A 27,494-nucleotide genomic window follows, 5' to 3' on the forward strand; every position below is an offset into this window, starting at 1 on the left:
AGACAAGACCTACAAAAAACAACCTGTGCAGATATATATGTATATACAAGTGCAACGAAATAACAGCAGAAAATACCAATTAAGGCGGGGAGGGGACATGCTTAGGGGAAATACAGATGAAAACAACTTATCAGAAGTAAACACGAAACTACATCAGATCTCATAATCTATATAAGTGGTCGGCGTACCACACGATCCCATTTCATAATATATAACTAGGTGGTCGGCGTGCCACACGATCCCATTTCAGCAAATATAAGTGGTCGGCATGCCACACGATCCCATTTCATGATATATAAGTGGTCGGCGTGCCACACGATCCCATTTCATAATATATAAGTGGTCGGCGTGCCACACGATCCCATTACATAATATATAAGTGGTTTTCCGGCAAGGGAGAATACGACTAAGCAGTTAAATCCCGGCAAGGGAGCAACAACAATAACTTACACGTCCCGGCAAGGGAATAATCACATCTCTTTCTTTTACGTTCATTTCTTACTTTTTAATCAGGTCAAAAATCGAGCCAACGCTCCAAAGAGTTTACACATCATATTTCCTTCTCATTCTCTTCCATGATAATGTTAGAAAGCCATCAATTAACAAGGAAGAGTCACTAACAGAATCCCGACTAAGCACAAATAAAGACCCACGTCATGCTAAGACACCGTGTATAAGATACTCGTCACCAATGCCTATACACCGTACTCAACATTTAGCAATTAGCAAATAATACTCTAATCCTATTCCCTCAAGCCAAAGTTAGATCAAACACTTACCTCAAATGCTCCAAACTCAACTCAAGCCTCTAGTATAGCTTTACCCTTCGAATTCACCACCAAACCGCTCGAATCTAGTTACGAGTTACTTGAATGTATCAACAAATGCTAATCGAATAAATTTGAATGCATGAAAAGTGAATTTTCCAAAGTTTTACTCAAAATTTCCCAAAACGCCCCCGGGCCACGTGGTCAAAACTCGAGGTTCGAACCAAAACCCGGTTACCCATTCCCCCATGAACTCAAATATGTAAGTTATTTTGGAATCGGACCTCGAATTGAGGTCCAAAACCCCAATTTTAGAAAACCTAGGTTCTACCTAAATTCCCAATTTCCCCATTAAAATCTTGTGTTTGAAGTTTGAAATTATGTTTAAAGATGTTAAGGAGTAAGAAAATGAGTTAGATACATCACCAATCGTTTTGGAGAAGAAGAATCGTTTGGAAAATCGCCTCTTGTGTTTTGGGTTTTGAAAAAGTGAAACATGACTGAAAATCCCGACCTTATATACCCCTCTGAAAGGCTCAGCGCGGACCGCGCATAAGTGCACCGCGGCCGCGCTGAGAAGCTGGTAATCTACCCTCTCTGAACCCACCCAGCGCGGACCGTACTGTTTTGGTACGCGGCCGCGCTGGTCAACTTGAACCACTGGCCCTCTGAACCTAGCCACGCGGACCGCGCAAGAATGCACCGCAGCCGTGCGGCTTCCAGCGGGGACCGCGCGAAATCGACCGCGGGCGCGCTGGGGGCCTGCAACTCCCTGAACCTGCAACCATTGATATTTCTAAGTCTAAGACCTCCCGGGACCTACTCAAAACTCACCCGAGCCCTCGGGGCTCCAAACCGAACATACACATGACTCCAAAAATACCCTACGGACTCGTCCGTGCGATCAAATCGCCAAAACAACATCATTAACATCAAATTAGGCCTCGAGACCCATGATTTCCTTCCAAATTTTCATAAAACATCAAGTTTAGAGCTTTAAGTTTAAAACACGTCAAACGACGTCCAAATTCAACCAAACTTTACAACAATTGCTTAAACCATATATGAGACTCGTACCGGGCGTCGGAACCAAAATACGAGCCCGATACCACAGTCTTTTAATCAGTCTTCATCTCCAATTTCCTTAATAATTTCAGAAAAATAATTTCACAGAAAAGTTCATTTCTCGGGCTCTAGACCTCGGAATTCGACTCCGGGCATATGCCCGAGTCCCATATTTTTCTACGGACCCTTCGGGACCGTCAAATCACGGGTCCGGGTCCGTTTGCCCAAAACGTTGACCGAAGTCAAACTTAATCAATTTAAATAACAAGATTTAACAATTTTCTCAAAAATTTTATATTTAAACTTTCCGGCTACGCGCCCGGACTGCGCACACAACTCGAGGCAACCCCAAATGAGGTTTCCAGGGCCTCAGAAGTACAGAGGGAGTAGGAATACAGGTGATGACCCCTTTGGGTCGTCACATTCTCCATCTCTAAAACAACCGTTCGTCCTCGAACGGACAAAAGAAAGGAGTACCTGAGTCGGGGAAAAGATGGGGATAACGGCTCCGCATATCAGACTCGGACTCCCAGGTCGATGCCTCAGGAGGCTGACGTCTCCACTGAACACGAACAGAAGGAATACTCTTGGATCTCAACTGACGAACCTGCGGTCCAGAATAGCTACCGGCTCCTCCTCATAGGATAAGTCCTTGTCCAACTGGACAGTACTGAAATCTAACACGTGGGTAGGATCACCGTGATACCTCCGAAGCATGGATACATGGAAAACTGGATGCACGGCTGGTAAGCTGGGCGGCAACGCAAGTCTATAAGCCACCTCTCCCACTCGATCAAGAATCTCAAACGGCCCAATGTACCTAGGGCTAAGCTTTCCCTTCTTCCCAAATCTCATCACGCCCTTCATAGGCGACACTCGGAGCAAGACCCGCTCACCAACCATGAAAGCCACATCCCGAACCTTACGATCCGCATAACTCTTTTGCCGCGACTGAGCCGAACGAAGCCTGTCCTGAATGATCTTGACCTTATCCAAGGCCTCCTGAACTAGATCGGTACCCAATAACCGAGCCTCTCCCGGCTCAAACCATCCCACTGGAAATGATAGATACCGGCACACCATGAAGGCGAACAATCTCTCTGATGTAGATCTCAGCTAACCTCTCGGATGAATAGGTGGCTACCACAGGAATGAAATGCGCTGACTTGGTCAGCCTATCAACAATAACCCATATCGAGTCGAACTTCTTCCGAGTCAATGGAAGTCCAGTAACGAAATCCATGGTAATCCTCTCCCACTTCCACTCGGGAAGCTCAATCCTCTAAAACGAACCACCAGGCCTCTGATGCTCATACTTAACCTGCTGACAATTCAAACATCGAGCCACATATGCAACAATATCTTTCTTCATCCTACGCCACCAATAATGCTGCCACAAGTCCTGATACATCTTCGGGGCGCCCGGGTGAATAGAATACCGAGAACTATGGGCCTCCGCTAAGATCAACTCTCGAATCCCATCGACATTGGGCACACAAACTCGCCCCTGCAATCTCAAAACACCATCATCATCTAAGGTCACCTTCGTGGCACCTCCACGCTGCACCGTGTCTCTCAGGACACACAAATGGGGATCATCAAACTGCCGATCACGGATACGCTCCAATAATGAAGAACGAGCGACCGTGATTTCCAATAATGACACAAATGATGACCCATGATTTCCTTTCAAATTTTCATAAAACATCAAGTTTAGAGCTTTAAGTTCAAAACACGTCAAACGACGTCCAAATTCAACCAAACTTTACAGCAATTGCGTAAACCATATATGAGACTCGTACCGGGCGTCGGAACCAAAATACGAGCCCGATACCACATTCTTTTAATCAGTTTTCATCTCCAATTTTCTTAATAATTTCAGAAAAACAATGTCACATAAAAGTTCATTTCTCGGGCTCTAGACCTCGGAACTCGACTCCGGGCATATGCCCGAGTCCCATATTTTTCTATGGATCCTCCGGGACCACCAAATCACGGGTCCGGGTCCGTTTGCCCAAAACGTTGACCGAAGTCAAACTTAATTAATTTAAATAACAAGATTTAACAATTTTTCTGACAAATTTCATATTTAAACTTTCCGGCTACGTGCCCGGACTGCGCACACAACTCGAGGCAACCCTAAATAAGGTTTACAGGGCCTCAGAAGTACAGAGAGAGTAGGAATACAGGTGATGACCCCTTTGGATCGTCACAAATAATTTATCCATTTTTTCATTACCTATTTTCAACCGGAACCACCCGTTTGCCACTCCTTCCTACGGATGAGGAAGTGCTTTATTTCTATTCAATTCTTCATTCAATCATTTCAATCCACCCTCTCGATAAAAAACCATAACAATAGATATACTTACTCAACCCAATTTGTTACGACTCAAAATATTACAAACCAATAAGAATAGTGACAGGAAAACTCGAATAAAACAACGTTGTCTCTAGTGGCTTGAGTAATGACGTAAATTTATCTGATATTAGTATTTGAGGGCAGGGGCGGATCCACCCCTTTACAATGGGGTTGCATGGCACCCGCTAAGATGATAAATTTTTTATATACCTACGTTAAAATTTTCTTAAATGAGATTAAATATCTGATCTTACCACCCGCAGCCGTAAATTAGACAAAGGTGCCATGACTGGTATCTTTTTGAAAGATTTTTTCGTGTGTAAAATTCAAGTTGGGAATTATCTTGAACCTTGTCCGACTTTCCTTTTTCATGTGCTTTTTATTTATTTTTTTGTTCCAATCATTTTCCTTTTCGGCTACCTCACAATTTTCTATTCATCGTTTCATTATTTTTTTATATTTTTCTTTTCTTTATTCTATTATTATTATTTATATGTGGTCTCTAACAAGAACACTAAAAAAAGAGACACCAAAATTATAAAATAAGCATTCCTGTTAATCTCAAATTATGAGTTTTCATTCCTGTTAATCAAATTTATGAGTTTTCTTCTTTCATATCCGAAAAAGTTGGGTCTTAATGGGATTTTCGATTGAGATCAAAAATTTTTCTCTTTTTTTTTTTTATTATATCATAAAAATTTGTGTTATTCTATGGTTATTTAATATAATTTAAATCTCTTTACTATTAAATTATGACAAAAATTAAGATGAGATTTGTGATTTTGATTTTTGAGAACTTGTAGTTTATTTAATTCTATACTTATGGAGTATGATTTATATATTGAAGATATTTTTAAAAAAATTCTCATTCTGCTTGATGTAATTCCCTTATTGAAAATGTCTTACTTGTATAAATTTATTTTTAATATACAGAAAAAGATATAATTTCCTAGTGAAATGTTGATTTTACATGTGTTGGTATAATAAATGTATGATTCCTTGTTCAAAATGCTAATTACATCTATTTTAATATCTGAGATGTAATTTTTTTATTTGCAAATAAAAAATAGTACCTATTAAGTTGACCCAAATAAACATTCCTAACAAATTTCATATTAATCATTTCAAGGTATACATTAAAAGAAATTATGGCACCCGCCACCTTCAAATCCTAGATCCGCCTCTATTTGAGGGGGATGCTATTAACACTCCTATGATTTTATTATTTTCCTTTTAAACCATAAAACTGCAATATTGAGCTATTTAAATAGCACTAATAACACAATAAATAATTTTGCTTGTATAACAGTCAAATCCAATTTGATAAAACAATCTCATAGTCTTCATGTAATATATACAGTGCAAAAACAAAAACAAAAGGATAAATTAAGGTTGAAAGATCAAATGTAAAACAAGGGGCAAGTAGTTTCAGCCGTTAGGTTCATTTGGTCTTGTACATGTTGTCTATCACGTCCTGCACAATGTAAAATTACATCAGGCATGAACATGTAAACAAATACTCCGTAAACAAGAATCAACACGAAATCAAATGGTGATAGATATATTCCTATTTAAATAGATAGCATTCAAAGGGTAGCCCGGTGCACGAAGCTCCCGCTATACGGGAGGGTCCGGGGAAGGGCCGGACCACAAGGGACTATTGTAAGAAGTGTTACCCTGCATTTGTGCAAGAAACTGTTTCCACGGATCGAATCCGTGACCTCCTAGTCACATGACAGCAACTTTACCAGCTACGCCGAGGCTCCCCTTCTTAAATAGATAGCATTATTAACTAATAATCGGTAACTTAGCATCGGAGTTAAAGGCCTCAAAAACAAGTATAGGCATCCAGATTAGTCGATGACGTTTTGACAAAAACCAAGGCATTTCTCTTGTAGATATAATATATAATGTATGTTCATAGAGAATTTGAATTTCCTTACAAAAAAATTTAATAAGAGTACAACAAAATTCATGTCTACTAAGACTATATTGTTACCTGTAGAACAAGAATTTTCGGCAACATGAAAATAAAGCATATAATGAGTAGTAACATCTCTTGGATGCAACACACACACACATACAACAACATACCCAGTATAATCCCACACCGTGAGATCTGGGGAGGGTAGTGTGTACGCAGACCTTACCCCTACCTCGTGAGGATAGAGAGGCTGTTTCCAGTAGACCCTCGGCATGCAACGCGCACATAGTAAGGTGAAAAGGAATAAAAATGGAAAATGAATGATCAAAAAATATGGAGAAGTTCATTGCTCACAAAGAGAAATTACCTTGTAGTATTTGAGCAACTGGGGTCTTTTCTTCTTAAATGTAGGAGTTAGAAGGTCTCGTTCCATGTCAAATGGCTGAGGATCAAGGTGTACAGCTTTTATGAATTCAAAGCCCTTCAACTGCAAAAAGTTGATTATATTTATATAAGTTTCGGAATATTTCCATAGGATGGAGCGTTTCTCTTCCATGCGTTTTATCATATGTTGCAGGGACTCTCCAAAATGCTGCCGCACCCATAACGGATCCTCCAAAAATATGCTACTTTTGGAGGATCCGACATGCACCCGGAGACATTTTCGGAGAGTCTGAGCAACACAAGTTTTATCAAAGTACAACACATGTACTATCAGAAAAAGCAACTGCAATGAGGAGAACTAACCTTCTTTTCTTTTCCAGCTTTTGTGAGCTCTCCAAGTATGTACTCCTTCACTTTTGGATTTTCACACAGGGAATCAAAATCCCCAGATACGCCATTCTGTTGGGCCCATTGTTCAGCTGCCCGTTGGTTTGGGTTAAGAACAGCAACAAGGAAAGACTCGAAACTGTTTCCATATATCCATATCTGGAGTCGAGGTAGAAAAAGAAATCAGTACACTCTCATCAGTTCATGTCTAACATGAACAGACTACGTCACCAGTTAACCAGAGTATCTAATCCAAGAAAATCAACATGAAAAAACACATTCTGGTTGAATAACAATCCTCTTTCGTAAAAGCATAGATTTCCGCGAAGCTAGACCATAACAGTCGACATTAAAGATGAATATTGCCCAACCTTGATCATGTAGAAAGCAGAAATTGCACAGACAAAGTCGCTGAAGATACCCACGGAAAACAAAAAGTACACCTTCTGAACCATGTTTTTGCTTATAATTAAGAGGCCAGTACATCTAAGGTAGATACTTACAGAGTCAATAACAGGATTATTGCCATATATATTCTCCAAATTCTCGACAGCAACATATTCACCTTGTGATAGCTTGAAAATGTTCTTCTTGCGATCAATGATTTTCAAGCTACCATTTGGTTGCCACTCACCAATATCGCCTGAAGAAAGAAATGTTGGATACGATGTCCATTCAAATTCTATCTGACAAGCAGATATTAGTCATTTCAACTTCGACACGAAAAAACAAACCTGTGTGGAACCACCCATCAATCATGACTTCTTTTGTTAGGTCCTCACGCTTGTAATAACCTGAAAAAAGAGTGTCGCCCCTCACACATACTTCTCCACGTGGCGTGCTTGATAGAGCATCATATGCCATTTCAGGGACGGACTCCAAGCACACATCCACATTGGGCACCGGGGGACCAACCGTACCAAGCATATCATACTGGTTTGGTAGTGAGACAAATGTACCAGCACATGTTTCAGTCAGACCTAAATGAGAATAGAAAGAAGCGACGTTCATTATCCAGCAACTAGAGAAAAAGTCTTGCAATTGTTACATTTGTTGGCTCATTAGTGAAGATCTAGGAGATGCTCCCATCACTCAAGTTCTATAAAGAGATGGTTTTACATTATATCATCTATGTTTGAGATAAAAGCTAAATGCCAACAATTTCTTCATCCATATTTCAGCTGAACTCAAAATATATTGAAAGAATGGGATACCATATCCTTGAAGAACATGGCAACATGCCACAACTCGCAGAAAAGCTTCCACATGAGCTGCAAGGGGCGCTGCTCCAGATAATATAAGGCGTACTTTGCCTCCTAGCCCTTCTTTTACCTAAGCAAAAGAACACCAGGAGTTACGGACTAACTGGAAGATGGAAAAAATGGATTTGCTAGCTGCTCCAAGGGCATTTCCAATACCTTACTGAAGACAACTTTGTCAGAAAGCGGAGAAGCTTCAGAGTGTTTACGTCCCTTTTTCAAATTGTGGTGTTTGCTGTAGAATTTCAAAAAGTTTAGGTAACAGCCTCCACCACTAAAAATAACTCAAACTAAGATTTACTTTTTATGCTAACCAAAAATCGCAACAAAAATTCTCCAATATACAACCTAAAGCATGAAAGAAATGATCAGTTTAAATTTAAGTGCAAAAAAGCATGTATGGAAACAGAAAATATTATTTCCTCTATCCATGTTAAAAAGCCTCTGTTAGCTTACGGACACAAATGCTTATATTCCAAAAGAAGTTGCCATATTTTACTTCATTTGACATGGAAAACATGGAACAGCACTTACTAAGCATAAGCAAGATTGAACAATGTGCTTTTAAGCAGACCTCCAGAAGAAATTTTCTGTTGCAAACCTGAGAATGTTTAAATGAACTAGTCAAAAAATATCCAGCATTTCGACAAGACATAGAAGACACTCAGTCAAAGGTACACCAAGAAGATAAGAATGTGAATAATTGGACCACAAAGTTATTACCTGAATATATTCTGTCTAGTACCCGAGGTACAGCACAGAAGATAGTTGGTTTCAGCTCTCCAATATCTTCGGTTAGTAACTTGACATCCTGCGGACACGATTAGGAATGCATAAGTATATTCTGTACCATGATTAAGCTGAAGATATGAACATCTTACCCCTCGCCAAAATCCTATTGAGGCACCATGATTAATGAAACATTCTTCGATAACCCGATCAAAGATATGTGCCAGGGGAAGATATGAAAGATATACATCATCCACTGTCAACTGCAACGTCAAGAGGTCAGATCGTCAAGCCTATAATGTAGCTGCGCTTTATGTCAAAAGGCAGGAAAATAAAGAACAAATAATTCATTACCGACTCATTCACACTCCCAAGCAGACACTGTACTCCAGCTATAAGAGTAACAATGCTATTGTTTGAAATCAGCACACCTTTGGGATCTCCAGTCGTTCCACTAGTATACATTATTGTACAAATGTCTTCCTTCTTTTTCACTGGAAGATCAATTTGTTTTTCACTTCCCTGCACATTGAGGAGTTTGCGTGTTAGTTCAAAAGGCATATACACAGTTTCATGTCGGTCATCAGCAGATCATTCCATGTAAATGTCAAGACTACAAACTTATTCCAAAAACTTGATCAATATTTTTTTCCAGTCACATCACTGGCTGCATTGTACGAGCCTAAAACAAATATTACAATGGAAAGAGGAATTTGAAGGTGGAATCAGAAATTTAGCAAAAAAACATTAAAAATCAAGATTAAACAGAAATGTGCAAATCTGAGTTAAACTCGAGTCATGTAACTCAATATATGAGATTAAGAAATCAAAAAAATTTATTCCCCATTTTGTCTCATATTCAAAACCACAATCTCAGTATCAAAATTGTAAGTTATAACACTCCTTAATGATGATGTCTAACAAAACGCCAGACAAATCTGATAACTATAGAAGTAAAGAGAAATCTTACCAATTGTAGAAACTCGTCCCACGAGTATAGAGCCACCCCACACTTTTCAACCTCTTCCTTCTGTTGAGGAGTGACATTCCCAAAACTCACAACAGCTGGTGATCACAAACAGGAAACTAGTTTGTTATACCATTTCATCGATCCTCACTTTAAAATAGGAGCTGAATTTATAATCGACTTACTCTTCAAGTACTTTGCTGCATTTGGAAAAGTTTTCAGAAGCTGAAAGGGATGAGCACATATTTTAGTAAGAAAGTACATCCCTAGATATTAAAAGGCACAGCCTCCCTATAATAGTAAAATATCTGAAGCAACAACCTTTAGAAACCATAATTTTTGCCTTCGCAAATAGATTTCCAAGGAACCATCTCAAACACATTGATGTCAAGGTAAATATAGAATATAATGCGCTACCCAACATGATATTATTATGGAACAGTGATATTTGAATCTGAATTATGCGTATCTTTTTAAAACAGCACACTGATGCTCAAACAAATTAGTCTTATTACTGAATTGGTGAGTCAAATTGATTCCACTATTAAGCTCTTAATAAGTCGTGGCTAATGAGACATGACTGTTCTATACCAAGTATGAGGACCTGTGGAGTCAGACGTCTCAGAATATAAATCAGCCGTCAATCAAAAAATTTAATTTTGAACAGGCATACCTCAGGAAGTTTTTTCTCTTCAACAAAAGCAATTTTAACCTCGGCATGGTTAATGATAAATTCCACTGCACCAGCACCTAAAGCACACAAAGAAGATTATTTTCGGTCATTACATAGCATGAGGTTCCTTCTATTTTCAGAGATAAACATAGAATAGAAGGCCACATGAAAAACGCATCTTGTTTAACCAATCCAAGAAGATGCCTTCTATCTATAAAAGTAACACCAAGAATGATAAATTACAAAAAAAAAAAAAAAAAAAAAACATTAGAAAGATGAGGAAGACACTCAAACCACTATTCTAACCAGAGGAGGGTGCATACCTAAGGTGTCATACAGAGGAACACAGTAAAGTCCATGAGCATTGCATGCCTGCAATGATAGAGTCGTTATCAGAGCTAACAACAATTAAGGAGAAGGCTTAATTTCTAAAATATCCTAAAACGAGAGGTTGATATGAATTATGATACGTAGCAGAAAACAGGACAATCAAAAGGATGATACAAAGAAGGATAGAAAGTGGACTAAGCCAATCTATATCCTCATTTAGAGGTGAAAAGGAAGGCACATGCCAATATGAGTCCCAACCCGGTTGGGCCAACCGACCTCCTAACCCACACAGTGTTTACAAGAATATTCAAGCATAGGCAACCTTAACTATTTCATTAAACCAGGGTTCCTCCTATTAGTCATATTTAACTAGGTGTTATATACGAAACAAATATATGGTTGTTTAAATTTAAAGTGTAAGGCCAGCGATTCAACCGAGAGAGAGTAGCATAGAAGAAGAAAAGATAACATTTTGATTGCCGAAGATAATCAGACTAGCTATGATCGATACATCTAAAATTAAATGTTATGTACCTCTTCATCAGCTGGGAAATAATTATATGAATAAAATACAACCAAAAAATAGTAGTGGAAGTCCTTAATTCTGTTTGAAGACCATCAAACAGACAAAAGGAGGATATCGAAAAAAATAGAAGGAAAAGAAAAATTTACCTCCATGCTCATTATCCACTCAGGGCAATTGGCACCATAGATACCACATTTGTCTCCCTAGCATCAGAAGTCAAATTGAAGTGAGATACTGATTGAATGTACAAATAACCAAGGAAAACAAGCAATAAGAGACTAGCTAAAAAGTCCTATACACGAGTCTACACAAGTAAACAAAAGGCAGAGAACACACACTAACTTCAAAAAGAATAAGTGAAATATAATTCAACAATAAAATCTCTCCATTGTTAAGGGAGTGAATTCTAAAGAGCCTAACTGAACCATCGAAGAAACTGAACCAAGCTTTTTGTTTACCCATCAAAAAAAAAAGAACAGAAGTGAACCTAGCTTTTCATAGCTCTAATAGAACTAGGCAACAAATGAGTAGCTAAACTGCACAGAGGAGGGATCACCATCTGCAGTATTTGATGACACAACTCAAACACTAGAAGGTAAATAAGAACTTATAGTTGGCATTATTCCCGCAGTCAACCAAGCTTTCAGTAAAGTAAATCAAATAGAATATAGGAACTCACTTCGTCCACACCACAGCTCCGGATGGAATTTCCTACTTTAATCACAATGTCATATACTTCTTTGTAAGACATCCACACATACTTGCCAGGCTGAAAATAATAACAAATACACGAATCAGCCAAAATCAATTTAGAAAAAGAGAACCTCAACGGAGGTAGGAATTACAACATATGCAAAAACCACTATGGTGACAACTTACTTTTCCATCTACAATCTCACGGCGCCCAAGCATCCGATTGTTAGGATATTTCTCCACTGACAAACTGTGACATAGACAAGAAATGCCTGTAAGATCTGCTATTGGATAATAATGGAATTAGTCATTTGAGCACACTGGCAAATATCTACAAGCATTTATTGACTAAAAGAAATAGCTGCATGTTCTAACAAACTACCAGATCAACATTTATTAGAACAAACACGGACAATGAGGACTGGTGGAGTCAAAGTTTAGGCTTGTACAGTCCGAGAGCAAGCTTGTATATGAAGTTATCCTGAATAGAGGAGCACAATAAAGCTCAAAAATCTACACGCCCCAAGCACCTATTTGGTGCCACTTTTTCGCAATACTTAACTTACCTTATCAAAAAATAAAAAATAAATAAAGCTCGAAAATCTAATACGTTTCCTTACTAATGGAGGAAGACCTACATTGAAGTGATATCAATGAATCAACTGTACTTAATAGTTTGGGGGTCAACTATATGAATCCTTTCCATCCATTCTGCTTCATACAGGCCCATTTTGAAGTTATATTCTCTATAGAATTATGCCTAATTTATTTAAAGATATTCACTCTTAAAGAGCAAAACAGTGTGCTATGACTTTTATCTTTTATTTTTATAACCGAGAAATCTCCAAGCGCCGACTGGCGCACAGTCTGAAACTCAGTGGATAATGGTCCCACCGCTCTATCATTCTCCACTTAAATACTACTCCACCAGGTTTCTGTCTGCAGCTGGATTTGAACCAATCACGATGTATCATGAGTCGCTCTTACCACTAGACCAAAGCCCGGGGGCATCAGTGTGTTATGACTCTAAAGTAGTGTTACAGAAAACCATATCGAAAATCCTTTCAAAGGTTTTTTGCGCAAATTTGCAAAAAGATCCTAGAATCTCTGAAGTTATCAATTACATGCATATCCATTTGGCTTTTCTAGTGCAAGAGTAAGCAGATGTATTTCCTATATTCATGCTCAAGGCAGTACAAATGTACAATGTCTTAAAGGTAAAGGCATAGCATTACCAGTGAAATCATGTAACTTATGTACATAATTAATTGCCGAAAACCGTGACTTTTTAATCATATGAAGTAGCAAGAGTGAAGATTTTGCAGAAAAAAGAAAAACCCAAAAGTCAACATCAATTCTTGGAACTTTTTGTTACTCATCTCATTCTCAACAAAAAAAAAATGCTACTCATCACATACATAAAGCTAAAAGACTAGATCTTTTGTAGCTGAATTAAACAATTGGATCCAAAAACAATTAAAATCAATTTTTATCCAATTTAAAGAAAAATTAGAGAAATTGCCAATATTCTGCAGAAAAAGCTAGTAAAAGTCAAAATCAATTTTTGGAACTACTTGTTCATCAAACACATAAAGCTAGAATACTAGACCCTTTATAGCCAAATTTACAATCAGATTAAGAAAATATTATTAAAACCAAGTTTACCAAAAAATTGAAGGCCCATAAGAATTGCAAAGAACATTTACAAATTAGATCAAATTTATATATTTTGCAAAAAAGTAAAATAAAAATCAAATCTTTGAACTTTAAGCTACTCATCAGATACATAAAGCTAAAAAGATTCCACCTTTTCTTAACCCAAACAAACAACTAAATTCAACAAACAAAAAAAAAAGATCAAAATTTTCAGTTTAAAAACAAAAAAGACAAGAACCCAAAAGAACAGCAAATCAAAGTAACAGAAAAATTATAATTTTATTCTAACTGATCAAATACATAAAGCAAAAATGCTCCACCTTCACTAATCCAAACAAACAATCAGATTCAACAAAAAAAAAATCAAGTTTTTAAATTAAAAATAAAAAAGACAAGAACCCAAAAGAATAGCAAATCAAAGTAAGAGAAAAATTTGAACTTTATTCTACTGATCAAATACATAAAACAAAAATGCTCCACCTCTACTATTCCGAACAAACAATCAGATTCAACAAAAAAAGATCAAAATTTTAAATTAAAAAAAAAAAGACAAGAACCCAAAACTTTAGCAAAGTATTAACAAAATAAAAAATAAAACTATTTTAGTCCTAACCGGAAAATATCCCAGCAACTGTCAAGTCCAGGAATAGGAGGAGGAAACCCATCTTTAGCAAAAAGACTTCTATAAACAGCACCCATTGATGGCTTTCCATTTTGGGCAGGTTTTGCTGGTTCAACTTCTACTATGAACTTCTCTTGCGCCATTCTTGATCCCTTTTTTTCTCTTCTACAAATACCCAAAATACAGTCAAATATATACACAGAATATATGTGTATGAGAAAATTGGATTAAATGGGTGTCTTTACTTTGGGGTGGTGGGGGTGGGATAGCCCGGGTGGGGTGGGGGGTTGGTAGTTGAGTGGTGTTGGGTAAGCTGAAACTTGAAAGAATGAGAGAGTTGTATAGGCTGTAGGAATTTTCTTTGAGTTTTGGCCTTTTCTTTATTTTTCTTTATTTTTTGGCCTTTTCTTGACTAAAGTGAGAAAAGGACTACTGGTTTTCTAACAGTGAATATTGACCAATGGCTAATTTCTGAAATAAATACAGGTAGCTTGTTGGACTATTCCAAGTTCCAACCCTATATTTTCTCCTTTTTTTATATTCTGATTTTAATACTTTACTCTTATTTTTCAACACAAAAATAGCGGTGTTTACTTCAATTATTTATCCGATATATCTTCTACTAGTAAATTTGTTCATAATCAAGACTTAGAAAGATAAAAAGAAACCGAAATATTAGGTTCTCATGATTTTCCAATATGATTTAATGTTAGCGTTTTATGATCAAGTTATTGATAAATTAAATCAAGATCAACGTCTATAGTAACTAGGAATAAGATCATCTAAAAATTATAAATTATATAAACTGATTGTGTTAATAATTTTATGTTGATTGTCAAATTTTTCGAGTTATTGATCCATATTCTATCTTTGATGAATGATTGAGGATTGTTTTTTATCATATATAAATGCTGCACCCTATCTAATAAATAGTTATATAAAATTATGTTTGTATGTAATTTGATACGGTTAATGCAAAAATTAAACGAAAACATGGATGCTTAGATTAATAAAATTATAACTCACCTCAAAAACTTGATAATATTGGAAGCAAGATTACTCTTTTATCAATCTTCCTTATTATCGCTATCGAATAATTCTAAATTAAAGTATTTATAGTAGTCACCTTCTATATTATGTGTCTTAAATTCTTTTACCTTGGTTTCACTCCATCATTGTTTATTTTTTGGTCCTATTCACCCCTTTGCCAAACTTAACCCTATGGTTTTAGATGGCCTAACATTTTCGTTGAACATCAATTCATATTTAATGTGACGTATTATTATAGTAGTAAAGTGATCGCTAACCCTAACACGAAAGTGATGTATCAGAATTCAAAAATTCTTGTTTTTTTTTTATAAAGGATTGACGAGGTAGTCGATGTTTTAATTTCCTTGTAAATCTTTCAAAACATTATGAGATTTTCAGAATATGTTACATTATCGAGTTATTTAAGAGCTAAGAACGGGGCATTTGCATCTATACCCGTTTTTTGGGTCACCTTTTAACTTATATCAGCTTTGCAAAAAAAAAAAAAATAGCAAGCGTACCCACTTTTCGCGTAACTTCAGACATACGGGCCTGAAGTAGCAAAAATTTATGTCTGAAGTTTGGATTTCAGAATGTTTTGCCTGAAGTGTAGCAAAACTTCAGATATTTTTAAATGAAGTTTGGCCTGACTTGCAAAGACATAAAATACGCAAACTTCAGTTCATCGTGCAAATGGCAAACTTCAGTTCAATAAAACTATAACATGTTTTGGCTGAAATTTTTGTTAGTAATTGTTGAACTTCAGCATTCTAGTAGCTGAAGCTTTGTTCTGTATTTGCTAAACTTCAGCATGTTTTAGCTGAAGCTTTATTTTGTATTTGCTGAACTTCAGCATGTTTTAGCTGAAGCTTTATTCTGTTTGTGATGAACTTCAGCATTCTAGAGCTGAAGTTTGTTTTGTATTTGCTGAACTTCAGCATTCTTAGAGCTGAAGTTCTAAACAACAATGAATTTAATAAATCATGATTAGCAGCAATTGATGCTGTTCATTTCAAAGATTAAAGAATAAAAAATATTTTCGACATGAAAACAAGTCACTACTGATAAATTAAAACCAAAAATCAATGTGCCTGTAAAACTAAAATATCTAAGAGGTTAAATTATTGTGAATAAGACCAAACTGAACATAATGGGACAAGCAGATATATATGAATCATCAGGTTAGAACGCATAACAATATCTCAAGCTTCAGCATTCAGAAAACGAAGGAGGAGAAGGAGAAGGAGAAGGAGAAGGAGAAGGAGAAAGAGGCCTGAAGTTGTTTAAACAGTAGGTGCAAATTAAAACTTTTTTAAAAAGTGGGTACAGATTAAATGGGAGCGACCAAATAGGGCGCCCGTGCAATTTTTACGCTAAGAACATGTAACTTCTTATAGTTAATATGGATTGGAGTATTAAACCTACTATATTGTTACACTATATGTTAGTTACGGTCTAACTTAAATCTTTTATTCTTATCATAACCATTTTGTATTTTTTTTTTTTGGTTTCTCTCTTTTTAATGTACATCATAAACCATTTTGTGTCTCCAAGAGTACAATTCAGTGAATCATGAAGTCATAATAGAAATTGAATAATGGTTTAGAGGCAGAGTTAGGATTTCAATTTTATGGTTCTAGATTTTAGAACAACATTTTTAAGTGTTTATAATTGAGTTCTAAATTTAATATTTTCATATATTTCATGAAATTCTTAACAAAAATATATTATTTGAACAAAAACTATTGGATTCAGCCGAACTCGTAGCTGGGCTTCTAGCTCCGTCCCTAGGTTTTATGACCTTCTGATACGCAATTGAGTTTTCCACATTAATTGTCAACTACGTGACAAATAAGGGCGGAACTTAATAGATATAGGTTCGCGTGAATCTAGTAGCTTTTACATGTCTTGTATAAATATATATATTAAAAATTTCACTAAATATTTGATTGTGAATTCAATTGCTTATCGTATATTTACTTAAGATCGCTATTGGAACCAATAAATTTCAAATTCTGAATTCGCGTCTCATGACAAATAAAAAAGAACTACTATTACTTTTAATGTTTTTGAACTAATGACTAATCAAACTCTCTAGATGGAGGGCCATAACTTTAGTGAATTACCAATTTTTATAAAATTCAAGAATTTAAATGCGAATAATAATTATCCCATAAGTCTAGAACGTGGACGTGTTCCACCTCACGAACTCGGTCTTCTGCATGTTACATTCAAGGGCGAGGGGACTACGAATTAATTACTATACTTTAACACCAACAAGGAAAAGTATTCTAGTTGACTTTCTCCTGCAAAACGTACTATTCTTCCCTTCTTATTATACGTTAATAATTAATAATAATCTCAAACTTTATCTCAAAATATAAATTATTCTCTCAATTTTATGGACAGTACGGACATCATGGTAAGGAAAAACAACTATAAATATAAGATGAAAAGATAAATTTATAAAGCAAAGGAGTCAAAAATGAAAAATTTATGTGCTCCCTTTTGTTATTTTATCTGCTACTTGAGCAAGAAATATTTGTCACTTTAGAAAATCAAAGAAATATTACTTTTATGTTGCGAAAAGACATATAAACACATAGTCATTAACTACTGTATACGGCCAAAATTGGAAGAGTTCGACTTTGGGGGTGGTTGTAGCACTCCATGCCCAACCTCGAGGAGCTCGAAGTAGAATTTGAAGTATGACCCCGAGGTGCGTCCCTCGAGGGAGCACATCGAAGGTCAATCTCGGAGTAGTACAAATCGATGATCGTCATGGAAAGGCGGGAAAGCTCCCAAGAACACGTGCTTAGAGCTGACCAGGTCTGCAAGAATAGTACCAATCCGTACTAAGTCATTATACAGCTGTACCAATAGCCTTTTCCCATCATTATTAGACATGTACTATATTATGATCCCCCCCCTCCCCCCCCCCTATATAAAGGGGACCCTTGTCATCTTGTAGGGGGATTCGCATTATTATTGAACACGATACATTGACTTACAATACAACATTCTCTGCTCTTGCTTAAATAATTGTTCTACACATTTATTGCTTACTCTTTCATTGTTCATTTATTGTTCATTCATTGTTCTTCATTCATTGCTCATTATTAACCGCAAAAGGCCATCTTTGAGGCTTCATTATCATTGTTTCTTCATCTATAAGCTCACTACCAACTGCCTTAAGCAAGCCTCGAAGCCCCTGCTCTGGCCAGCTCGAGGCTCGGTTTTGCGATAGCTTTTGTTTGCATTTCTTATTTTCTTTACTCTCACTTAGCATCTATTCCCTATCAACTAGTATTAAAATAAATCACGTATTTTTAGAACCACAAAATCAAATATAGTTGTCATTACCATTTTCAAGGTAAACAGTTTGGTGCCCACTGTGAGGCTAAAAATAATAGTGATTGTTTTGGTGCTAGTTCTCTGAAAACACAAGTTATTCTTCACACTTTTTCTTGTCCAAGAATCTCATATTTCAGGTCAAAATGTCTAACTCAGCAAATGCACGCGAAAACAACGGTATTGGGCTCCAGGGAGAAAACGGTGCAGACGCCGGTGTACCACCGCAAAACCCAGGGATAGCACCGGCAGATGCTGGTGTACCACCGCAAAACCTAGGGGAGTCACCAGCACAAATCCCCATCGACGTGAGCTCACGGAACGCTGTACATATCGATGTAAGCTCTGCTACCGACGGAAGTGTGCGCGATGAGGAAAGAGACGTTAGTCTTCAAGTCATTTTTGAAATGCTGCAAGCACAACAAGTGGTTATTGCTCAGCTACAAAGTCACCAAAAACTCCAAGCATAGCAGCACCGGAGATGGCTCCTCGAATCGAGCAGGCACCGGAAAGATTGAGTAAAACGGGTCGGCAACAGACCCCGCTATTATGAAGATGCTCGAGGACCTCACCAAAAGGATTGAATCAGGAGAAAAGAAGATAGAGGATAACGATAAAAAGGTGGAGACTTATAACTCGAGGGTCGATCAGATCCCGGGCGCACCTCCGATCCTGAAGGGCGTAGATTCAAAGAAGTTCATACAAAAATCATTCCCACCTAGCGCGGCTCCGAAGTCCATCCCTAAGAAATTCAGAATGCCCGATGTCCCGAAGTATAACGGAACCACGGACCCCAATGAGCACGTTACCGCCTACACTAGTGTTGTAAAAGGAAATGACTTGAAGGACGACGAGATTGAATCCGTCTTGCTGAAGAAATTTGGAGAGACATTGTCGAAGGGGGCCATGATGTGGTACCACAACCTACCCCCAAACTCGATAGATTCATTTGCCATGTTGGTAGACTCTTTTGTGAGGGCACACGCTGGTGCCATCAAGGTCGCCACCAGGAAGTCCGATGTCCTCAAATCAAACAGAGAGATAACAAGATGCTAAGGGAATTTGTATCTCGTTTTTAGATGAGCGAATGGAATTACCACCAGTCTCCGATGACTGGGCAGTACAGGCCTTCACTCAGGGCTTGAATGAACGAAGCTCGGTAGCTTCGAGGCAACTAAAATAAAATTTGATCGAATATCCCACCGTGACCTGGGCGGATGTGCACAACAGGTATCAGTTGAAGATCAAGGTCGAAGATGACCAATTAGAAGCCCCCTCGGGCTCAGTATATCCCAGCAGGCTCTTAACAAAGGAACAAAGGTTTACAGAAAAGGAGTCAAGATCAAACAAGGAAAGACACCAGCCGTATGTAGAAGATCGAAGAAATGCACCAAGGCATAACATGCCTCAAGGCGATCTAAGGATAGATCGGGGTCAAAATTCTGGAGGACTCATGAGTAAAGCCGGGTTCGATAGGCACGCTGGGCCGGTAGAGGCACCCCGGTTATCCGAGTACAACTTCAACATCGATGTATCGGACAATGTGTCGGCCATAGGTAAAATCAAAGATATCAGGTGGCCAAAAACCATACTGTCAGACCCTTCACAAAGGAACCCTAACTTGGTATGCAAATATCACGGCACTCACGGTCATAGGACCGAGGACTGCAGACAGCTTCGAGAAGAGGTAGCCCGACTGATCAGCGAAGGGCACCTTCGAGAGTTCCTCAGCGATCGAGCTAAAAACCAATCTCGGGAAAGAGAGGCGAACAAGAAGAACCACAACACGTCATCCACATGATCATTTGAGGGGTCGACACCCCGTAGAGACCCATTGTCAAGCGAACAGAAATATCCATTACCAGGGAAAAGCGGACTCGAAATCGCATACCAGAGGATGCTCTCACGTTCAACGAACAGGACATCGAGAACTTGTCTCGGCCTCATAATGACACACTAGTAATTTCTTTTATTTTGAATAAATTTCAAATTAAACGTGTGCTCGTGGACCCAGGTAGCTCGGCCAACATAATCCGGTCGAGGGTGGTAGAGCAGCTCGGACTGCTCGACCAGATCGTACCCGCCTCTCGAGTCCTCAATGGATTCAACATGGAGAGCGAGAAGACGAAAGGGGAGATCATCCTCCCGGTCAATGTAGCTAGTATAATCCAAGATACCAAGTTTCATGTCATCGAATGTGACACGAGATACAATGCCTTGCTTGGAAGGCCGTGGATACACAGTATGAGGACAGTGCCATCAACCCTCCACCAAATGATGAAATTTCCAACCAAGGATGGAGTAAAAATAGTGTACGGGGAGCAGCATGCAGCAAGAGAGATGTTTGCGGTACACGACATGGCACCGACATCGATGCCCCCAAAAAGCCAAAAGACAAGCAAACAGCCGGATAGCAACCACAACCGACATTCTCGGCTACATCCTAATAAGGGAACAAAGAACCGTACCGCGTCCTCGGAGCAAGCAATTACAACGTATCAGGGCTCGAATGCTATCATTGCTAAGGTACAACCCTCCCCCTTTTCATTTACGTTTTATACTAACCAATTGCAGGTATTCAATTGAAAGGAATCGAAGCACCCTCCAGATCAAAGACCTTGGGTTTTAAAGCATGTGTTGCACTCTTTTTCCCTTGGACCGGGTTTTACCCCGAACGGGTTTTACCGGCGAGGTTTTTAATGAGGCGACACCCATATGCTACCTAAGGAGAACTCATCAAGTATTCAAGGTTTCTCTTCAATCAACCTCAAATACTGGGGGGGCATCACCCCAGGAGGTCACCTGAAGAAATCAAACTATGCCTAGGAGGACCTCGATAGGAGAATGTTGTATTGGGCCAAACGGTCAAATGAATCGTGTCCATGTAGAATAATCGATCCTCCAAAAGCAGAAAACGTGTACGCATATATCAAGTAATTGAGGAAGCCTCTGTGCTTATCAAGACACTTTGGTCTCGAAGAAGTTCACTACTGTCGCGCAAAACGGCCCAAGAGCCAAAAACTCTCGAACGCTTGGGGACTGTCTTCGACAGTCAGCTCATCAAGCTATCAAAAACTCGAATTCGTAAGACCTTGATCAGGAAACTTCGAGCTCATAAGCCCTCACCGAGGCAACATCAAATCTGTAAGTCCTTCAACAAGGCGTGCTCAAATTTATAAGACCTTAAAAAAGGCATAACCTCTGATATTAAGGCCAAGGCTATATATTCGAACTTGTATGACCCCTAAAAAGGCATACCCTCAATATAGACGCCGAGGTCACCGTGCACGGGGACTAAAGGCTATGGACAAACACAAATACTACGGTTGAACTAAAATGCTACGGCTGAATTAACGCGGCTCGGAGACGTCCGACTGCCGCCATAAAACTAAAGGCCTCTAAATACTTCGAAAGTACTTCGAAAAGAATCGGTTAGTCAGGCTACCCTCGGCATAAGCAAAGGAGCTTCGATAATATCAGCTCCGAACAATAAAAAGGCTTCGAAAACAATCAGCCTTCAGTGAAAAGGTTTCGAAAACTCAACCTTCGAGCGAGCCTCCCAAGGTACTCAGCTATCGTCACATATCAACTCATAATCGAGGTTTTCGTTTGAGCCGTCGAAGAGTCGGACGAACATAAAACATTCCAAGGCATAATCAAAACTTCAAAAGTCTTTAGCCAAAATGAGGGAAAACTATAGCCATATTAGAGGTCGCATCGACCCAATCTAAAAAGAGCCTAAGGGCCAATGCGTAAGAGCCTAAGGGCTAGCCTAAAGAGCCTAAGGGACAATGGATAAGAGACTAAGGGCCAGCCCAAAAAGCCTAAGGGCTAATATGTTGAAAACCTAAGGGTCTACGAGTCTGAGTCAAAACTTGATTCGAGGACCAAGCCCTAAACGTTCAACTATTATCGATTGTTCATCGAACGCAACCTAAGGATTCTTATCTAAAAGTCCAACGTATCGGACTGATTGTTAACAGGCATCGAAACTCGAAACATAAACAAAGATACAAGCAAGTGGGAATTTATAAAAGTTCCTTTTTTATTATAAATAATGGTGCAAGGATACATTTTACAACACTCCCACATAGAGCCCGATATAAAGAACGAGAAAGAAAAACCTAGTCTACCCTCGGGAACTTAGCCTTTCCCCTCGGGGACTATGTCTCAATCGGCTCCCTCGGGACCATCTCCTCACCGGCCTCCTCCTCGTTGTCTTCAGTATCGAAAACGAGGAACTTGGCGTCGAACTCATCCGCCTTTGCCTGCTCTATCTCCTCCAAGAGATCGAAGCCCTTGCCACTCGAGAGTTTCCCTCTGGGATCTACACCGAACATATTCGTTTCTCCTCCTCTCTCGATCAAAATCCACCCTCAACTTCGTACGAGCTTCAACAGCATCTTTCAGATAGATGGCCACCTTCTTATCGGCTTTTGCTCGGACCTTTTCGGCTTCGGCCCGAGCGTCTACAACCTCGGCCTTCATCTCCAAAAGATCTGTTTCAAGTTTAGCAATCCTGCTGGTCTGGACCAAGTTGTTTTCTCGAGCATTACGAAGTTGTATCTCGAGAGCGGAGGCCCTAGCCAAAGCGTTCCTTTTGGCCGCAACATGAGCATTTATCTGTGCCTTCAATTCTTTGCATTCGGAATTAACCTGGTTGGCTTCGCCCCGTAGGAGTTCCAATGCCTCTATCTTTCTCTACAACTGAGATACCAAAACTTTAGTTCCCGAAGATGGGAGAAGAAACTTGTAATCCCTCAAAATAGAGGTTACCGGTTTCTCGTGGTGGCCTTCGTAATCACTACTTCGGTTCAACTCCGATCGAAGATGTATCAGCTCTCTTGTCTTCTTAACACAAAGAATCCTGAGGCATTTCTCCCCGTTCAAGGCTTTACGCAGCTTAGACTCACAGCAAGCAGCTCAGACTTGAGCTTATCGAAGGCCTACAAGAAGGAAGGTTCAGTTGAAAGGAAGAAAGTACGAAGTTGGAAAAAGTAGTAATGACTCCAAAACTCACCATTGATCAGAGTCGCTGAGCTTCTTCGAAGGTTGATTTCGCATTCACCAGCTCGGTCTCATCGGCCTCGGTAGAGCAACCCGAGGTGCTCTAATTGGGCGGAGATACGTTAAAGCCCATCTCCTTCGGAGTATCCCTCGACGTCCGAGAACCGGCCGTCAAATAAGGTAAAGAAGGACCTTCGCCCCTCCTCTGTTAGGGAATCTCTTCCTCGAGACTAGGGGCCTCGAGCCCAGCAGGATCGGCAGTCTCGGGAGGCCTCCTGGTCCGAGCCATCAATGTAAAATCATCCTCTTAGGGTGCATTGATGTCCACAGAAGAACCGATAAATATGAGATCGTCATCAGCGGCAACGTCCTCCTCGCACCCCCGGGCGAGTCTTGCCCTAATATCAGAACCCTCGTCCTTCGAGGATCTCTTTCTTTTATTGTCCTTCCTTATCTCAGAAGTCGAAGGTTCTTCCTCCTTCTCGAAAGGGGACGGTCTCACCTCAGAAAACTCATTGATGCCTGCAATAAAGAAATTAGCGTACGTAAAAGAAAGAACTCTTCGAGAGAAGGACTGCATAGCACATACCATGGTGCTTAGCCTCCCATTTTCCCTTTGACAGATCCCGCCACTTGCGCTCATCATAAGTCGAAGAGGCAGCCAGTTTGCGAGCCCAGTCCGCAAGATCGGGGACCTCATTTGGCATCCACGGGATCGTTGCGAAAAAGGAAAGAAAACGTCCTTACGGGGTCTGGCTCCACCAAGAACAAAAATAATAGAGTTCAGTATGCCACTTACGCTTGAAATTCCATTTCTCAGGAAACGACAGGAATTCCGCAGGAATAATATCGACGGTCTTCACTCGAACAAACCGGCTCACCCACCCCCGATCCTTGTCCTCGTCATCGCTAGCAATAAAAGGCTTGGTGGATCGACGTCGTAGAGTAATTAGACCTTGATAACGCAAGGGCCAATACAATCTGATGAGGTGGCTGAGACTGAACTCGAGCCCAACCTTTTCAGCAAAGAATCTCATAATCAATACGATCCGCCAGAAAGACGGATGGATCTGAGCCAAATTAACTCTTTATCTTCGACAAAACTCGAGAACGAGTTGGTCGAGAGGTCCCAACGTAAAAGGGTACATATACATTCAGAAACCTTTCTACGTGGGCCATAATATCCTCTTCTCCGGAGGGTATCTGCAGCCTCACCTTTTCTCCCCATCCGTAGTCTCTCCTCACAGGCTCAAGGTGTCTCTCTTCTATTGAGCAAATGAACCTCGATGCATGTTCTCGATGGCCCGGAATGTCGAGAGGTTTCTCTATCATAAAATCTCTCGTCGTGATGAAACAGTTTGAAGTTGGCTCGCCAAACGCCGGCGGTGTACCACCGGCTGGACGGGGAGAAGAGGTAGGGCTTCCCTCTTTCTGGTAAGTGGATTTGGGTGTGATGGACATGGCTCCCTCAAAACAGGAAAGGGAAGATGAAAACTTAGGCGAAATCTTTGATCTAACGCGACACTAGAACTAGCAGGAAAGGAACTCCGCAGAGAAAGGTAGATGCACAAAGCGGCAAAGCCCTCAATGAAAAGAAAGCGGGTATATATAAAGAAGAGCGGCGACTATTTATTAACTTTGATAGCCAATCAGCTCTGACAAAGCACTTATGAACTTCTGGGAAAATGCACCAACGGGGCCACTTCGGTCAATTCACAGTTATATCGCAGGAATGACGCCATCGCACGGTGCTCGAGGGATCGAGGAGTCAAATCGATTCCTTATCAACCCGACTGGGGAAGGTGTGTGACCGAAACCAGAACAACTCGACCTCAAGGGTCTTTGTCATTCCGAGATCAAGCTCAAAGGAGTTAAGTTCAAGGTCAAGGCCTGACTTTGGCATGAACACTAAAAGGCAAAACTCTGAAGACGTTAAAAAAGAAAATCCTTTGCATTTCCAAGAATATATTTACAAACTGCATTACAAAAACTCGCACGAGGAGTCCACATACAAAAAAAAGTAAAAAGAGCAAAGGTGGCCTAGTCTTCATCTTCACTACTCCCTGAGCTACTTGAAGAGCCCTCGTCCGAAGTAGTCGGAGCTGCAGACTCCTCTTCCAAGGCCTTCTCTTCTCCGATCTCGACGAAGAGGTCGAAACCCTTGGCGTGCAATTCTTCAAAGGCCTGACTCCTAGCCTCTAATAGAGCATATGTATGGGCACGAGATAGCTTGAGCTCGGCCTTGTTAGATATCTCCCTGGCTCGAGCATTCGCTGCAGCAGCATCTTTCCGATATGAGGATATGAGTGCATCGGCTTCCGACTTGGCCGAGGATAACGCGGCGGCTGACTCAGAATGAGGTGCCTCGAATTTGTGAGCCTCCTCTTTAGCACCGAGAAGAAGACTCTGAGTCGAGGCCAGCTCTCCTCGAAGAGCATCCCTATCCAGGGCCACGCTATCTTTGTACCGCCTCAGCTCAAAGATCTCCGCATCCTTGGCCGCGATCTTTTCTCGAAGTTGCCCCGCTAGGGCATCCTTTTGCTCAATTTGCAAATGCCAAGTCAAGATAATAAACACCGAGTTATGAAAATAAAAGGTAAGCTCGTGATTACCGATCTTCCTGCTCAATAAAGTTGGCCCGCTCTTGAAGCATTTTCTCCGAACCCGCTCGAAGGCTGTTCAGTTCCTTTTCCCTTCGGGCGTATTGAGCTTTTAGCTCATTTGACTCCGAAGCGAGCTTCCCAAACTCACCCTCACAATGAGTCAGTTCAGCTTGTAACTTGGAGAAGGCCTGGTCATACAGCATCATAACGTATAACACGAAGGGAAAGCAGTTAGGAAAGCGAAGATCAAAACTCAAGGCAAAGTTTATGTCAAAAATCACCTGTTTTTGAAGTTTCGCAGCCTCCTCAAGAATGACTGGAGCATCGAGATCGGTATCCTCTTCAACACCGACAAAGAAATCTCCAAATGCATCACCCTCTTCCCGGGATGCCCCACATCGGGAGTCCTCCTGTTCTGGGCATCCCGTATTTGCCCTGGGGAAAACGACAGGCTCGATTGAAGACCGCCTATGACATCAACCTTTATCGAGTCTTGTTCTTTCCCTCGAGGGGCCTTAGAGCGAGATCCTCCGAATGCGCCAACCAAGTGTTCATCAGCGCAGGTTGTATCCTATTCAGTGATCGGCTTGGGAACTGCATCCAAACCCTCCTCGAGGGGCTCCTCAATACGAGGTGGGACCGCATCGGCCACCTCTGACTCGGTAGTCTTCTGTCCGGCAACCGTCAAAGCATCAGTGCTTCGTCTTGCCCTATGAACTAGTGGGCAGCCGTCGTCTTCTTCAGCACGAAGACTCTCGGCCGCTACCGAAGTTAGTACCGTAGCATCAGTCCTGGGCTTTCGAGCCTTAGCTCTCTTGGGTGTCGGGGACTCCGCCGGTGTCTCTTTCTTTCTCTTTCTACCCTTTGCGGGTTTTTGGGTCTCCTCTTCGCCAGGAGGAGGCGATCTCATAAAAACAGCTTCCCCGAGCCTGCACAAGCATAAAATGTCAAACATACCGCCAAGAAATCCATTCATAAGTGATTTAGAAGCGACGGAGGAGAAGGCGTACCATGATTTTTGGCCTCCCATCGAGTTTTGGCCAAATCATGCCAAACGCACTTGTCATATGATGAGGTGGAGTCTAAAAGTCTAACCCAGCCCGGGAGGTTCTTGACCACGCCAAGGAACCACACGGTGGCTGCGCAACCAGAGAAGGACC

At 40.2% G+C, this 27,494-nt stretch overlaps 1 protein-coding gene across 1 annotated transcript; it reads right to left on the minus strand.

Annotated features, from left to right (window-relative positions):
* Window positions 5,472-14,790, minus strand: LOC109229353 (long chain acyl-CoA synthetase 4). Its single transcript, XM_019394769.1, has 19 exons — window positions 14,336-14,790; window positions 12,253-12,316; window positions 12,053-12,142; window positions 11,520-11,576; window positions 10,841-10,889; window positions 10,518-10,594; window positions 10,030-10,069; window positions 9,848-9,942; window positions 9,232-9,399; window positions 9,030-9,140; window positions 8,872-8,959; window positions 8,683-8,749; window positions 8,308-8,383; window positions 8,104-8,221; window positions 7,624-7,869; window positions 7,393-7,532; window positions 6,866-7,048; window positions 6,486-6,605; window positions 5,472-5,668 (listed from the first exon to the last, which is right to left on the minus strand). Exons 1-19 carry the CDS (start codon window positions 14,485-14,487, stop codon window positions 5,636-5,638), a joined length of 1,974 nt encoding a protein of 657 aa, XP_019250314.1. The 5' UTR covers window positions 14,488-14,790; the 3' UTR covers window positions 5,472-5,635.

This window comes from Nicotiana attenuata, chromosome 7 (assembly GCF_001879085.1).
Source record: "Nicotiana attenuata strain UT chromosome 7, NIATTr2, whole genome shotgun sequence".
Lineage (NCBI taxonomy): Eukaryota > Viridiplantae > Streptophyta > Magnoliopsida > Solanales > Solanaceae > Nicotiana > Nicotiana attenuata.